General features: G+C 42.5%; 1 protein-coding gene across 8 annotated transcripts in view; it reads left to right on the top strand.

Annotated features, from left to right (window-relative positions):
• Positions 1–12037, top strand: part of TECPR2 (tectonin beta-propeller repeat containing 2) — a 128933-nt gene that overhangs the window by 12957 nt on the left and 103939 nt on the right. For all 8 annotated transcript variants that reach the window (XM_064292945.1, XM_064292944.1, XM_003408859.4 and 5 more), the window contains exon 2: positions 7821–8106. In XM_064292945.1, coding sequence (XP_064149015.1) covers positions 7888–8106 — 219 coding nt within the window. In that variant the 5' untranslated portion in view covers positions 7821–7887. The remainder of the gene's footprint in view (positions 1–7820; positions 8107–12037) is intronic.

The following is a 12037-nucleotide window of genomic DNA, read 5'->3' as shown; positions in this document are numbered from 1 at the left end:
CTTCCTGATCAGTTGTCCCTTTTATCATTATGTAGTGTCCTTCTTTATCCTTTGTAGTGGATTTAAGTCTAAAGTCTATTTTGTCAGAAATTAATATTGCTACTCCTCTTCTTTTTTGCTTATTGTTTGCTTGATTTGTTTTTTTCCATCCTTTGAGTTTTAGTTTGTTTGTGTCTCTAACGTGTGTCTCTTGTAGGCAGCATATAGACGGATCGTGTTTCTTTATCCAGTCCGAGACTCTCTGTCTCTTTATTGGTGCATTTAGTCCATTTACATTCAGCGTAATTATAGATAAATAAGTGTTTAGTTTTGTCATTTTGATGCCTTTTTACGTGTGTTGTTGACAATTTCATTTTTGCACATACTTTTTTGTGCTGAGACGTTTTTCTTAGTAAATTGTGAGATCCTCATTTTCATAGTGTTTGACTCTATGTTTGTTGAGTCGTTACGTTTTTCTTGGCTTTTATCTTGAGTTATGGAGTTGTTATACCTCTTTGTGGTTACCTTAATATTTACCCCTATTTTTCTAAGTAAAAACCTAACTTGTATTGTCCTATATCGCCTTGTATCACTCTCCATATGGTAGTTCTATGCCACCTGTATTTAGTCCCTGTTTTTGATTATTGTGATCTTTTACGTATTGACTTCAATGATTCCCTGTTATGAGCATTTTTTTTTAATTAATCTTAATTTGTTTTTGTGATTTCCCTATTTGAGTTGATATCAGGATGTTCTGTTTTGTGACCTTGTATTGTGCTGGTATCTGATATTACTGGTTTTCTGACCAAACAATTTCCTTTAGTATTTCTTGTAGCTTTGGTTTGGTTTTTGCAAATTTTCTAAGCTTGTGTTTATCTGTAAATATCTTAATTTCGCCTTCATATTTCAGAGAGAGTTTTGCTGGATATATGATCCTTGGCTGGCAGTTTTTCTCCTTCAGTGCTCTGTATATGTCATCCCATTTTCTTCTTGCCTGCATGGTTTCTGCTGAGTAGTCTGAACTTATTCTTATTGATTCTCCTTTGTAGGAGACCTTTCTTTTCTCCCTGGCTGCTTTTAAAATTTTCTCTTTATCTTTGGTTTTGGCAAGTTTGATGATAATACGTCTTGGTGTTTTTCTTTTTGGATCAATCTTAAATGGGGTTCGATGAGCATCTTGGATAGATGTCCTTTCGTCTTTCATGATGTCAGAGAAGTTTTCTGTCAGCAGATCTTCAACTATTTTCTCTGTGTTTTCTGTCCCCCCTCCCTGTTCTGAGACTCCAATCACACGCAAGTTATCCTTCTTGATAGAGTGCCACATGATTCTTAGGGTTTCTTCTTTTTTTTAATTCTTCTATCTGATTTTTTTTCAGCTATGTCGGTGTTAATTCCCTGGTCCTCCAGATTTCCCAGTCTGCATTCTAATTGCTCGAGTCTGCTCCTCTGACTTCCTATTGCGTTGTCTAATTCTGTAATTTTATTGTTAATCTTTTGGATTTCTACATGTTGTCTCTCTGTGGATTCTTGCAACTTATTAATTTTTCCACTATGTTCTTGAATAATCTTTTTGAGTTCTTCAACTGTTTTATCAGTGTGTTCCTTGGCTTTTTCTGCAGTTTGCCTTATTTCGTTTCTGATGTCATTCCTGATGTCTTGAACCATTCTGTAAATTAGTTTTCTATATTCTGTATCTGATAATTCCAGGATTGTATCTTCATTTGGGAAAGATTTTGATTCTTTTGTTTGGGGGGTTGTAGAAGCTGTCATGGTCTGCTTCTTTATGTGGTTTGATATGGACTGCTGCTCTGAGCCATCACTAAGATATAAAAAGATGTAGTAGTGGTTTATTCTGTAATTGCTCACTGAGTCTTATCTTGTTTTGTTTTCTTTCAATGTACGTGGATGGGCTACTAGATTGTGCTGTCTTGTTTGTTGTAGCCCTTGACTTACTTATTACCTAGTACCAGCTGGTTTGGGCTGTTGCCAGATATATATGCCTGAGTCTATTCACTGTTCTTGAGTAGAATCTGATTTTGGGTCATCAAGTGTGTGCTGCACCCTAACACCTATCCACCTCGAGAAGTAGTGGTGATAGTTGTGTGCACCAGATTCTATTAGCAGCTGGGGTTCACCCTCCATGGGGGGCCGGATGCTGACAGGCTTCCCCCAAGTATCAGTGAGGTAGGTGTGTCTCTATTCCTATAGCACCTTGGTGGGAGGGCACTGCAGCTGTACCTTAGGCCCCCATTGCAAGTACCTCTACTGATTGGTAGGTGTCACCCTCCTTAGACCCCTAAGGCAAGAGGCTAGGTGGTCTGGGGGGAGCTTCAGCCCTCAGTTCCCTGTTGTGGTTCGGTTAGGGCTCTGTTGAATAAGCAGAGATATCAGACCTGGGAGACTTGTTTTTCCAGAAAATGCTAAAAAAAAAAAAAATGCAGTCAGATCCCTATCAGAGCTGCCTTTGGATTATAACCGCCACCTTATTCCCTGTAAGGATGAAAGTCCGAGATTTGGATCATATATGCTTGGCTGTAGCTGGTTCTGTGTTTTTAGTCCTATTAGGGATGGATTTTTGGTCCCTGGGTTTTTTGTGGTTCCTTCTCTCAGGCTGGAAGAATGGGTTAGGAAAAGACCAAAAAAAAAAAAGGGAAAAGCAAAGCCGCCGTGGAGCCGGAGCCGTTCTCCCTCTGGCTCAGGAAATTCCAATGTTAATGAAGCCGCCTGGGAAGGGTGGGGGAGGGTTCAGAGAAACAGGAGAGTAGCACTCCGGAATATAGCCAAAGTTGCTTATCTTGCTTGGAATGACTATTTTATCTGAGATTCCCGAGGGCCGTGTCGCCTGTGTGTGCTGGCTGTGTGGAGATTGCCCCCTAGGGTCTGGCCCACTGAAGCCGTGGTCAGATGCTCCGCTGCCAGTCCAAAGCCCAGCGTCAAGGTTCTGCTGCTGGGACGCTGCACTCCCGGCTTCAAAATCAGTCGCTGCCTCCCGGGGACTTCTCTTCCCGCCAGCCGGGTCGCTGCGCCGCCTCCGCGGACCGGCTGGGCCCCCTCCCGGGGTTAGTTCAGGGGAGTAGGCCTGCGCCCTGTGCTTGCACCGTGACAGTGCCTGGTCAAAAGCCCGGCGCCAAGGTTCCCCGGCTGGGACGCTGCACTCCCGGCTCCAAAACCAGTCACTGCCTCCCGGGGACTTCTCCCACCAGCCGCGTCGCCACGTCGCCTGCCCGGACTGGCTGGGCCTCCTCCTGGGGTCAGTTCAGGGGGGTAGGGCTTTGCCCCTTGTTTGCGCCGTCACAAGATTTTGTGTTCAGCTCCCCTGGGCCGAGACCTAAGCCCGGCGCCAAGGTTACCTGAGTGGGACGCTGGTTCCAGGCTCCGAAAACAGTCAGTTCTTCCTGGTATTTGTTCGTTCTCTGTCTCTAAATCTGTGTTTGTTGTTCAGGGTTCGTAGATTGTTATGTATGTGATCAATTCACTTGTTTTTCCGAGTCTTTGTTGCAAGAGGGATCCGAGGTAGCATCTACCTAGTCCGCCATCTTGGCCCCGTCTCCTTGACAGATATTTTTGGGAATACAACCCAATCCGTGACATCCATATAGTGCGTTCCTTGAAGTTTTTCTGTGTACTCATTAAAAATCATGTTGTAGAAGATCATTTAATGATCTGGAAAAGACACATGATTTATTAAGTGAAAAACTGTACACATATGTAAAATATCTCATATCTGTGTGTGAGAGGATTATGAGTAACTTTTATTTACTGTTTTGTAATTCCCATGTTTCTAAATCTGTAGTGAGCATTTATAACTTATGAAGAGAAAACTTTTATTTTTAAAATTACAAAAAGTACGGCACACTGGTGTGCACGCCGCATGTGTACATATGTGTACACTCATCAAGGAAATCAAAGCTCACTGCTCCTGGTGCCTGTCTTTATGAATAAAAATGTAGAGGAGATTTTTGAAATGGGAGCAGTTTCCTCATCTATAAAATGGAGAAAACAAGGGTACCTACCTTGCAGGATTTTTGTGAGGATTTAATGAGCGAATAAGTGGTGAGAACAGTTTCTATTAGCTCCTAGTGTTAGCTGTTCCCATTATTGCTGTTTTTGCTATTGCCGTTGTTATTATTTTGGGTTTCCTGCACCACGTCCGTAAAATGACCCACATGCTTTCCCAGGGTGCCTGTCCCCTGTATTTGGCTTTGCCCAAGAGCCGTTGCATTTTCATCGGATGTTGGGTTGTGTGGCTCTTGCCTACGTTTCTGTTACTTGTGCAAACAAGGATTGGAGAGCGTGTGCATCCCTCCGCCAGGGCCAGGTTGCCCTTGAGAAGTTGTCAGTGTATGAACCGTGCTGCTTTGTGGACAGGACCAGCGTTAACAGTCCACCTTTCTCTTGCACCAGGCACATAGGGCTGTGTGACCTTGGGCAAGCTTCTAAACCTCCCAGAGCTTCAGCTTCAGCTAAAACAGGGATATGATTCTTATGAATGCATCTTTAGGAAAGTCACCATGCATGGATATTTCCTCTGTGTACCTCACTCAATTGACTGTTGTGACTGTCAAATAAAGTAGAAGTGCTTTGGAAAACTGGACATGACCTACCCATTGCTGTCGCGTTGATTCTGATTCGTTGCGGCCCTGTAGGACAAAGTAGAACTGCTCCATAGGTTTCCAAGGAGCAGCTGGTGGATTCAAACTACCAGTCTTTTAGTTAGGAGCCAGGTTCTTAACCACTGTGCCACACTAGGGCTTTGAATATGCTCTACAGATGTAGGGAATTTGCTTCTTGGATTGAGTTGGGCCATGTTGGAGAAGAGATATTTTGCTTTCCTTCCATTCTTGTCGTTCATTCCTTCCTTGCAGGTGTTCCTTTTTCATAATTCATTTATTCAGTAAATACTTCTTGAGTGTCTCCTATGTGTCTGACCCTTTGCTGGGGGCAGGGGGTTGGGGGTGAGTGATGTCAGTGCCATGGGTAGGCAGAGGCAGCCGTCAGCAGGGAAGGAGGGTGTGGATAGAGTGCTGAGGGGAAGCTTCACAGGGACAGTCAGGTGAGCAGAGACCTGCATGTGGAGAAGCAGCAGAGCCGAGTGACATCTGGAGAAAGAGCATTCCAGGCAGTGGGAAGAGCCGATGCAAAGGCCTTGGGTGAGAACGAGTTGGTGACTTGATCAGAAGAGGTCTTGAAAGTCAGTCAGTCAGTCACCTAGATGAGCCTGTAGTCCAAACAAACTCTAAGTCCGCGTTCCAAGAAGTTCCCACTATAGGGGCTTGAAAGTCTCCATAGAGCGCTAAGGGCTAAAATATCCCTCCAGGTATAATCAGGTACAGAGACCTACCTAGGCGTGTGTGATTATCTGAAAGGGCTTTGATTGTACATTGGAGAGCGCCCAGGACTTGAAGTGAGAAGACCTAGATTCAAGTGTTGGCTGTGTGGTCTTGAGCAAGTCTCTTGACCACGATGGTCCTCAGTATCTTCATCTAAAAATAGGGAATAACGCCACCTACCTAAGTGCTTGATTGTTAACTAAAAGGCTGACAGTTTGAACCCACCAGCCATTCCCTGGGAGAAAAGACCTGGTAATCTGCCTATACAGAGATTGTTGTCGTTAGGTGCTGTCGAATTGGTTCTGACTCATAGTGACCCTGTGTACAACAGATTGAAACACTGCCTGGTCCTGCACCATCTTCACAATCGTTGCTATGCTTGAGCCCATTGTTATAGCCACTGTGTCAATCCATCTCATTAAAGGTCTTCTTTTTTGCTGACCCTCTACTTTACCAAACTTGATGTGCTTCTCCAGGGACTGGTCCCTCCTGATAACACGTCCACAGTACGTGAGACAAAGTCTTGCCATCCTCGCTTCTACAGAGGAAGAGACACCAAGGAGCATTCTGGGTGTACTTCTTCCAAGACAGATTTGTTTGTTCTTCTGGCAGTCCATTTGCCAACACTGTAATTCAGATGTGTCAATCCTTCATTGGTCTTCCTTTTTCATTGTCCGTCTTTTGCATGCATGTGAGGTGATTGAAAACACCATGGCTTGAATCAGGCATGCCTTAGTCCTCAAGGTGACATCTTTGCTTTTAAACACTTTAAGGAGGTCTTTTGTGGCAGATTTGCCTGATACAGTACATCATTTGATTTCCTGACTGCTGCTTCGTTGAGTGTTGATTGTAGATCCAAGTAAAATGAAATCCTTGACAACCTCAATCTTTGCTCCATTTATCATGATGTTGCTTATTGGTCCAGTTGTGAGGATTTTTGTTTTCTTTATGTTGAGGTGTAATCTGTACGGAAGGCTGCAGTCTTTTATCTTCATCAGTAAATGCTTCAAGTCCTCTTCACTTCCAGCAAGCAAGGTTGTGTCATCTGCATATCACAGGTTGTTAATGTAATCATAAAGATTACAGCCTAGTAAACCTTATGGGGCAGTTCTACTCTGTCTTATAGGGTCAATAAAGAGATGGAATTGACTCAGTGGCACACAACACCAGCAAGGATTAAATTAAGTTAGTGAGCACTTTGTCAATGATAACATGCTGGACAAGGGTTGAGTGTCTTTATTTTATTGTTGTTGAGAATATATACAGCAAAACATACACCAGTTCAAGTTTCTACATGGTCAGTTTTGTGATGCTGATTACAGTCTTCGAGTTGTGCAACCATTCTCACCCACTTTTCTGAGTTATTGCTCCCTCGTTAACATAAACTTACTGATCCCTAAGCCCCTTATCTAATATTTCAAGTTACTGTTGTTGATTTGGTCCCATATAGATAGTTCTTAAAAGAGCACAATGCTCAAGGCAGGCCTTTTTTACTAGTTAAGCTAAACTGTTACTTGGATATAAGAAGACTTTAGGGAATATTTTTGGTTTAAGGTTTAAAGATTATCTCAGGGCAATAGCTTCAGGGGCTCAGCCACCCTCCATGGCTCCAGGAAGTCTGGAGTCCATGAGAATTTGAAATTCTGTTTTGCATTTTTCCCCTTTTGATTGGGATTCTTCTATAGACTCTTTGATGAAAATGTTCAGTAAGAGTAGCTGGGCCCCATCCAGTTCTTCTGTTCTCATGGCAAAGGAGGCAGTTGTTCATGGAGGCCGTTAGCCGCTCATTCCATATCCTCCTACTCCTGACTCTCCTTCTAAGTGCCTTTATTAAGGGAAGCTCTGAATTCAAAGTGCAGAGAGGCATGGGTCTCTGTGTGGCACAGATGCCAGTCTCTGAGCGCTCAAGAGGCTGTGCACAACACTGGGCTCTGTTTCCTCCCTGTCTCATTGGTACAGTGAGCATATGCCATGCCTGAGATTGGTTCACAGTTCTCCTAGGACAGAGAGCGTTTCCTGATTTCTTGTACATCCCGTCCATCCTGGAGGCTTCCTGGTTCACATGTTTCCAGTGAAGTTTCCAATGAAGGCTCCTCTATTCTGACATTAATCCACACTGATCTTTCCATTAATTCACACTGATCTTTCCGTCTTCTCATCCAGACCCACAGCTCCTACTTACATGTGGCTTTGTATCTCTGCACTGTTTCATTTGCTTCTCTGGCTAGAACATAAGCTTCTTGAGAGTAAGAACTTTTTTTTTAATATTCTTTTCACCCCTCCTTAGAAATAGCATAAATTAGAGGGATCAGTCCATATTGAAGTACACTTTGAGCTAAAATACTCAAAAGTGATCTTAATGACACCTTGAGTGGATCGTATATTTTCACCGTTGAATTAAGCCGCAGCTGTAGTTTTTACCCACCTAAAAGTTCTGGGTTTCCGCTATTAAGCGTTACTTCTTTTTGGCATCACTAGGCTTTGGGAAAATGATAACGCCTTGTTCTTTAGCCCCCAGGTTTCCCTCGATGCCAGAGTTCCTTTTCCTGCCCGAAGGTCATCCGTGGACGCCTCGGCCATGGCGTCACTCTCAGAGCCTGTGACGTTCAGAGAGTTCTGCCCGCTGTACTATCTCCTCAATGCCATTCCCACAAAGATCCAGAAGGGTTTCCGCTCTGTGGTGGTCTACCTCACAGCCCTGGATACCAGCGGGGACTACATCGCGGTGGGCAGCAGCATCGGCATGCTCTACCTATACTGCCGCCACGTCAACCAGATGAGGAAGTACAACTTCGAGGTGAGTCTTGGTTTTCTTCACCTCTGCGTGCGAGAGCCCTGGCTGACCTCTAACACGTGTAAATGTGCTCTAGGTCAGGATCATTTATTTATGCCTCATTTGCCAGAAAGTGGCCTTGACATCTCACCTGAACAATACTTTAAAACTACCTTAAATCAAGCAGTGTTTTTAACTTTTTTTTCCCTCTGACTTCAAAAACCTAGCATCACTTTAAAAGAGAACACTTTATTGCTTTAACACTTGCTAGAAATATTTTGGAGGAGCCCAGGTGGTACAGCAGTTAAGCACTTAAACGCTAACTGAAAGGCTGGCCGTTTGAATCCACCGGAGGGCTTGTGAAAGACCTGCCTGCTTCTGTGAAGGTTACAGCCAAGGAAACCCTATAGGGCCATTCTGTTCTGTCACGTGGGGTGCTATGAGTCGGAATAGACACGACGGTGTACAACAACCACAGAAATACTTTGGAAGTAGGTTGTTTTTTCTAAGTGTTTTCTTTCTCAAAGTGCCTTGATTGACCTATCCGTAGTTATTGTGTTGTTGAAATTGCTATGAGAGAAGATTAATGTAAATAATGACTAGTTGTCAGAATATACAAATCTTAAATAGAATCACTTGTGTATGACCCTGATGTTAGAATCAGGACTGATCTCTGTTCTGTATTATTGGTTGACCCTGGTATACCTGTGTGTTGTAGATACTGGTGAGAGCATTGTCCGAGCAGGTTATAACTGACACCAAATGTTGATGAGCCGTAGTTTAATTCATCCACTTAGTCAATATCTGTAGCTTATTGAGTACTCAGTTGTTGTGAGGTACCCAAAGGTGAGGTAGGTGGCTCCTACGCCAAGGAGCTCATAGCCTCTTGGGGTGCTACTATGTGATTACTGGGCTTTTATGGGCCAAGTCAAGGCTTTTGTATTTAAGAGAAATGTTTAAAAATTCTTGTATTTTAATCAGTATTCAACTTACTGAAGTTTAAATTGAAAAAGTTAGTTTTTCTTAAGCCTCTGTGCTCAATTTAAAACAACAAAACTGGTCAGGCACATAGCACTTACTACATGCCGGGCATTATTCTAAACCATTACTTGTATTAAGTCATTTCATCCTTACCAAAACTTTGAGGTAGGCGGTGCTATCCCCATTTTACCAGGGAGACAACTAATAAATGGCAATGCCCTCATTTGAACTTAGGCAGACTGTTGTTGTGAGGTCCCGTTGCATCAACTCTGACTCAGTGACCCTGCAGGACAGAGTAGAACTGCCCCATAGGGTTTCCCAGGCTGTAGTCTTTATGGGAACAGGTAGCATGTCTTTCTCCCGCAAAGCCACCTTTTGCTTAGCAGCCAAGTGCTTAACCACTATGCCACCAGGGCTCCTCAGACTGATTCTAGAGTGTGTAATAATATTTTTTATATAAAAATTAGAACAGTCGCTATTCCTTTTCTTTGATTAACTGTTAGTGCGCTCATAAACATGATCAAATCCCCTAAACATTTAAGAGCATTTACTTGGTTAGTTAATCTCTAAAATACGGAGTAAAACCTGCAAAAGCTAGAACCTGTGTAAGGCGGAAACCTGTCAGAGAAGGAAAATGCAAATATTTATTTTCTCCTAAACCAAGGGATAGAAAAGTGGTAAGATTGCACCCTGTCAAAGGTAGAAAACTCTCGAGACTTCAGAAAAACAAGGCAGTCCCATTGAATTCCAGCTCTCACAGGTTTCACTGTAGTTCCAAACTTAATGTATTTGAAATCTCGCAAATACTTCAAGCTCTTAACAAGGAAGACTTAAGAATCTAATAGCGGCATAGTTCTCAAGCATTTAAGGCTTCCATTGTTGGCCCAGTAAATTAGACTTAGAAGTTTAGTAGATTAAATTTTCTTAATCATTTAAAACAGACAAGAAGCAGAGCTGACAAAAGCAGTATTAGGATTCTGAAGCTTGTTATGGTATTCTTGTCATCGTTACGTTAAAGCGGTTTTATTTAATATTTTACTTACAAATTTAGTCAACCAACCAAAGGAGATGAAATTGTATCCTCAGACCAGGAGAACTTATCTGGTTAAAAATAGACCCACAACACAGGCTACTAGTGAAAAAAACTCAAAATGTATAGAATTTGAATATTCCTTCCAAAACTATGCCAGTGGTTAATAGGGTGGACATTGTTTTCACAGTCAGATTTTTTTTTTTTTATGTAAACATCCTGCGTTTTTATTTATTTATTATTGTGCTTTAAGTGAAAGCTTACAGTTCAAGTTAGTTTTTCATACAAAAATTTATGTACAGTTTATTATGTGCCCCTAGTTGCTCTCCCTATAGTGTGACAGGAGACACCTCCTTTCCACCTCAGATTTCCCGTGTTTGTTCAACCAGCTCCTGTCCTTCTTGCCTTCTCATCTCACCTCCAGACAGGATCTACTTGGGATAAGAAGCATACTCTTCACGAGTCCAGTCTAATCTGTCTGAAGAGTTGGCTTCAGGAATGGTTTTAGTTTTGAGTTAACAGAGAGTCCGGGGCCACATCTTCCAGCATCCCTCCAGTCTCAGTCAGTCTGGTCTTTTTACTAGAATTTGAGTTCTGCACCCCGCTTTTCTCCTGCTCCGTCAGGGACTCTATGTTGTGTTCCCTGTCAGGGTGGTCATTGGTGGTAGCTGGGCACCATCTAGTTTTGGTCTCAGACTAATGGAGTCTTTCCTTTATGTGGCCCTTTCTGTTTCTTGGGCTAATATTTTCCTTGTGTCTTTGGTGTTCTTCATTCTCTTTTGTTCTACGTGGCTTGGGACCAGTTGATCCATCTTAGATGGCTGCTCATTAGCTTTTAAGAACCCAGATGCCATTCACCAAAGTCGGATGCAGAACATCTTCTTAATAGACTTTGTTATGCCAAATGGCCTAGATTACCCCTGAAAACATGGTCCCCAGACCCCCACCCTTGCTACTCTGTCCCTCAAAGTGTTTGGTTGTTTTCAGGAAACTTCTTAGCTTTTGTTTTAGTCCATTTGTGCTGACTTCCCCTGTATTGTGTGTTGTCTTTCCTTTCACCTAAGATAATTCTAGTCTACTCTCTGGTTAGTGAATACCCTTCTGTCTTCCCCTCACCGCCCGCCACCCTCATAACCATCAAAGAATGTTTTCTTCTGTGTTTAAACCTTTCCTTGAGTTCTTATAATAATGGTCGCATACAGTATTTGTCCTTTTGCAACTAATTTCACGCAGCATAATGCCTTCCAGATTCATCCATGTTATGAGGTGTTTTGAGGATTCATCATTGTGTTGTATTCCATTATGTGAATATACTGTAATTTGTTTATCCATTCATTTGTTGATGGGCTGTTCCATCTTTTTGCTATTGTGAACAGCACTGCAGTGAACATGGGTGTACATATATCTGTTTGTGTGACAGCTCTTCTCTAGGATATATTTCAAGGAGTGGGATTGCTGGACCATATGGTACTTCTATTTCTAGCTTTTTAAGGAAGTGCCAAATCGATTTGCAAAGTGGTTGTACCATCTTACATTCCCACTAGCAGTGTGTAAGTGTTCCAATCTCTCCACAACCTCTCCAGCATTTATTATTCTGTGTTTTTTTGGATTAATGCTAGCCTTGTTGGGTGAGATGGTATCCCACTGTAGTTTTGATTTGCGTCTCTCTAATAGCTAATGATCGTGAGCATTTCCTCATGTATCTGTTAGCTGCCTAAAAGTCTTCTTTGGTGAAGTGCCTGTTCATATCTTTTGCCCATTTTTTAATTGGGTTATTTGTCTTTTTTTGTTGTTGAGGTTTTGCAGTATCTTGTAGATTTTAGAGATTAGACCTTGATCGGATATGTTGTAGCCAAAATTTTTTTCCCAGTCCGTAGGTTGCCTTTTTAGTCTTTTGGTGAAGTCTTCGATGAGCATAAGTGTTTGATTTTTAGGAGCTCCCAG

The sequence above is a fragment of the Loxodonta africana genome, chromosome 10, assembly GCF_030014295.1.
Source record: "Loxodonta africana isolate mLoxAfr1 chromosome 10, mLoxAfr1.hap2, whole genome shotgun sequence".
NCBI classification, from domain to species: Eukaryota; Metazoa; Chordata; class Mammalia; order Proboscidea; family Elephantidae; genus Loxodonta; species Loxodonta africana.
Note: the sequence above shows the minus strand (reverse complement) of the source record. Positions and strands in the feature narration are given on the sequence as shown.